We start from the raw sequence: 4,475 nt of genomic DNA on the forward strand, positions 1-4,475 counted from the left end.
CCGCCCCGCCGCCCTCCTAAAGCCGGAGGCTGCCGCAGGCTTCTTGGAGCTCTGCTGGGCCCACGTGAAAACCTCTTTCCTTAAATCTACAAAGCTTGAAGTCTTCTTTTCATTAACGAAACAAATACTTGCACACAAATGTTCACAGCACCATTATTCAAATAGCCAAAGTCTAAATGTCCACAGGCAGATGAGTAGATGGAGGAAATGTGGAGTACCCATGCGGGGGACACTCCTTGGCTGTGAACAGGAGTGAGGTCCTGAGACATGCTACAGCGTGGATGAATCTTGAAAGCATTAGACTGAATGAAAGAAGCCAGTTAGAAAAAGCCACATACTGTATGATTCCATTTACACGAACCGTCCACAATTGGCATATCCATAGAAACAGAAAGCGAACTGGTGGTTGCCAGGGGCTGGGGGAGAGAAAATGGAGAGTGACTGCTAGTGGGTATGGGGTTTTACTTTGGGGTGATGGAAGTCTTTTGTAACCAGACAGAGGTGGTAGCTGCGCAGCACTGTGAATGTACTCAATTGCCACTGAACTGTTCACTCTGAAATAGTTCATTGCATTTACGTGAATTTCATGTCAATAAATTATCTTAGAAAACAATCAACAAAAAACCCCTTAAGTCGGATCATGTCACCCCTGGGCTCAAAATCGTCTACCAGTTTCCCAACCGACTCGGAGAAAAGGCGAGAGTCCCGCGTGGGCCCTCGATGATCTGAGAGCCCTTCGGTCCCTTCACGCATCTAAAGCCGTGGGACCCCCGAAACATCCTGAGCCATAGGTGGCCCTGAAGATGGGATGGGATCAAAATCGACCCTTTTAAGCTATAGTTATCCTTTCTTTGTAAAGTTCACAAACATTTCTACGGTCCCTGCAGTGCCTCTTTTAAGTTGTTTAGAGACCTTAAGCCAGTCACCGCCTTCCTGGTTGCAGTAAAATACCACCTTAACTGTTGCCCCTTAACCCAATAGCCCTGTCCACTTTACACCACACCTTCCCGCAGCCACTGTGACCTGCTGGTAAGCCACGTGGTTCCACTCGTGCGTAGGAGCCTATCAGCTTCCGTTTCCTTTAACCCATCTCCTCTGCCGATCCCCTCGCGTTTCACCTGAAGGACGTGTGGCACGCGTGCTTTCCTGTCTGGTGTGCGGCACAGCGTCAGGGGCTCCAGAAAGTCCCTCGACCTTTTCCACTTACCTTTACGGGTAGGGGCTGAAGTTTCGCACGGCTGTAAGGAACTGCCTGGCCAGCAAACGGGTGTCCATGGATGGAGTTGACACCAACGCCAGAGGGCTCTGGGTGCGGGGGGCTGGTCTGGGCGCAGCTGCTGCAGCCACTGTCCACTGAGTCAGCCTGCCAACTCCTAAAAGCGGACATTGCGAAAGCCCACAAAATGCTCAACCAAACGGACGGGTTCATTGCTGCATTCAGAGCACAGTAGCGGAGATGCCCAATATTTGCTTCCACCGAGATAGCTGCTTTTCTCTCAAAAGTGCACTTACGTTTTCTAGGGAAGACAATGCTACAAGGCCTTTCTTTAAGTGGGTCGGTCTGTCTTCATCACCTAATTGTAGCCACTGAAGATGCCAGATTCCTGACCCCCTCCCCGAACCTCTCCCAGCCTCCCCGCCTCCCCAGCTTCCTGCTGGGCCCTGAATACAATATCCTCCCCCTTGGCCATGCAAGTCCCGACCCTAAAAGAAATTCCTCTTCCAAATAAATTTAGGGAAAGCTATAGGAAGAAGCAGGAAGCTTTGGAAATATGATGCTCTTCGTGGAAAAACATAAAGCAATATGAAAGTGCCTCTGGAAAGGATCAGATCACTTGCTGGCCAGCTGACTTATTCGTTCGTGTATGGCAGGCAGGTCTGGACCAAGTCAAGGGTTCACCAACATTCTGCTTCAGGTAAAACGGAAAGGGACATTGCACAGTTCCATTTAGATGAAATGCCCAGATTAGGCAAATCCAGAGACAACGAGATTAGTGGTTGCCAGGGGCCGAAGGAAGGAGGGATGGGAGTGACTGCTAATGGGTGTGGGGTTTCTTTTTGGCTTGATGAAAAATGATTGTGATGGTGGTGGCACAACTCTGTGACTACACTAAAAAGCACTGCGCTGTCCGCTTCACATGGCTGAATGATGTGGCAGGTAGACTGTATCTCAGTGAAGCTGTTAAAACAATTTAAAGGGAACTGATTGTGTTAGATCCTGGCAGAGTGGAGTCATTCAGTAGTCCCACTCTTTAAAAAAAAAATTCCAGAAGCGAACAAGGTGAAAAGCCTACATGGACAGCAGAGGGACAGAGGTCAAAGCACCGCCCTTGTCCAGATCAGCATTCGGTTCCCCGTGAGAATCCCGACTTCTCTGAAGAATCACCCAGCACGTTCTACGGAGGCATGGATGAGAAAAGCAACTTGCACCTAGGGATGCAGCTCCCCCACAAGTCAGGGCTGACTAACACGGCAGCTACCTTGTCCCCAACAAAATGTGCGCCATCTCCTTGGCAGTTCCAAGGAGCCTTACCGCTCAGACACAGCCTCGGCCTGCTCCTCCTTCCGCTCCATCTCCAGGATCTCCTCCTCCGTGTACTCCAGCTTCACCCGCTCCTCGGCCAGCTCTCTTTCCACTGCCTGCAGCTGGGCTGTCGTTCTAGCCAGCAGCACTGTCACGGCGTCCTGCGAGACATAAGGGACATTTCTGAGAACCGGCTCAGATCAACAGCTTCTGGAAGCAAAGCAGGGAGCAGGCATAGGCCCACCCCACAGTGAAGTCCCTTCCTCCATGCTGGTGGCCGTCCTAGCAGCTCTTCCATGGGCGGTCCACCCTACTGCTAACGGCAAGACAGGACCTGGGGCCTTTCCATGAGCTCTGAGGGCTCAAATCTACAAACAGTGACCACGAACACGTTCGCATTAAAATCCACTATCGCGAATGACCATGCTCATTTCATTTTCATTATTTCCCTCGAAACTTTGCTTCTTCACCCTATGTTCTAAGACTAAGTCTACACAGGTGGTTCTCAGAGATGACCTCCCCCAGTAAAAGCTGGTCCCAAGGCCAAGGTAGCAGGAACCAGCTGCTCTGTAGGCCAGGCACACGCACCGTCTTCCTGGAGGCAACAGCAGCAGCAGCAGAGGTGGTGGCAGCGGAGGCGACGGCAGCGGAGGCGACGGCAGCGGAGGCGACGGCAGTGGAGGCGGCGGCAGCGGCAGTGACCACAGCGGTGGCAGTGGTATGTGGAGGGTCCCGGGCACCGCTTTCCCTGGCCCGTTCCCTCTCCCTTGCCCTGGGCAGCTCGGGGCTGGTGAACACCTGGACTGAGTACCAGCGCAGCTGCATTTCACTCAGCCCGTCACAGCTGGCCAAGTTAATTTGAGCAATGCCCTGCACAGGTGTTCAAAAACAAAGGCAGAAGAGGCGCTGAGTGATTTCACCTTAACGACCAACAGGAGTCTTCTGAAACATCAAGGTCACCCCTCCATTTTAACCAGAAAAGAGGTACAATGTCTCCTGGCTATTCAAAGGGCCGCAGTAACAGGAAAGCGCTCACAGAGGGTCCTAACGGGGCGGCTCCTCCATTGCTTGTTCGGTACATGCGGAACGTGCCAGAAAGGGGGCGGGGCAGAGAACGGACAACCCGGGGTGATGGGCTGGGCTCGGGGGTCTGCCACTTGAGGAGCCGCTGATGCTCTCGGGAGTTTTTGAAATCAGAGAGGCCCGGCTGAACTCTACAGTCTGCAGTTCTGCTGCTGAGGGGACGGGACCAAGGGGCAAAATGCCAACCTTGGGAAGAAACCGGCCCGGCTTCCAAGCCCAGGCCGGCCCGTGGATGGCCACGGTCCTGAAGACGAACCGCTGACTGACCTGGATCCAGGGTTGCCAGGTAAAATACAGGGCACCCAGGTAAATCGGAATTTCAAATAAACAAGGGGTCTTTCAAAAGTATAAGTACGTCCGTAATTTATCTGAAATTCAAATTTAACTGACCATCTGATATTTTTATTTGCCAAATTCATCAACCTTACTTAGTTCCTTCGACTGAAAATGGGAGTAATTTAGAAGCTGTGGCACAGGACTTTTGCAAGTATTATTTGATATAATATATTTAAGGTACAAAACGCATAACAAGATAACTGGTTTTATCATCCCTTTCTGTATTCCCAGTTACAGAGGCCACTTAACATGACGATTTCTAAGCAACGCCCCCCCCCGCCCCCCGCCACAGGAAAAAGGAAAGGGGAAAGAGGGAAGGAGAGAGAAAGGAAAGGAGGGAGGGAGACAGAGCCAAAGAAAGCAGAGAAAGAAAGGCAGAAAGACAAAGAAAAGAAGATAAACAAAGACTAAGAAAGAAAATGACAAAAAATGGAGGGATGAAGAAAAAGACAGAGAAGGGAGGGAGAGAGACAAAGAAAGACTGATGGAAACAAAAAGAAAGGAAGGAGAGAGGCGGGGAAGGGGAGGAGGA

At 51.2% G+C, this 4,475-nt stretch overlaps 1 protein-coding gene across 4 annotated transcripts in view; it reads right to left on the reverse strand.

The window, feature by feature from the left end:
* WWC3 (WWC family member 3) overlaps window positions 1-4,475 on the reverse strand; it is a 102,401-nt gene that overhangs the window by 10,113 nt on the left and 87,813 nt on the right. For 2 of the 4 annotated variants that reach the window (XM_015599306.2, XM_025041072.1), the window contains 4 exons: window positions 3,113-3,394; window positions 2,534-2,685; window positions 1,208-1,373; window positions 339-416 (listed from right to left, as the gene is read on the reverse strand). In XM_015599306.2, coding sequence (XP_015454792.1) covers window positions 339-416; window positions 1,208-1,373; window positions 2,534-2,685; window positions 3,113-3,394 — 678 coding nt within the window. Of the gene's footprint in view, window positions 1-29; window positions 417-1,207; window positions 1,374-2,533; window positions 2,686-3,112; window positions 3,395-4,475 lie in introns of those variants that run through there. The other 2 variants (XM_025041073.1, XM_015599309.2) reach the window with 2 other exon arrangements.

Source organism: Pteropus alecto, unplaced genomic scaffold (assembly GCF_000325575.1).
Source record: "Pteropus alecto unplaced genomic scaffold, ASM32557v1 scaffold511, whole genome shotgun sequence".
NCBI lineage: Eukaryota > Metazoa > Chordata > Mammalia > Chiroptera > Pteropodidae > Pteropus > Pteropus alecto.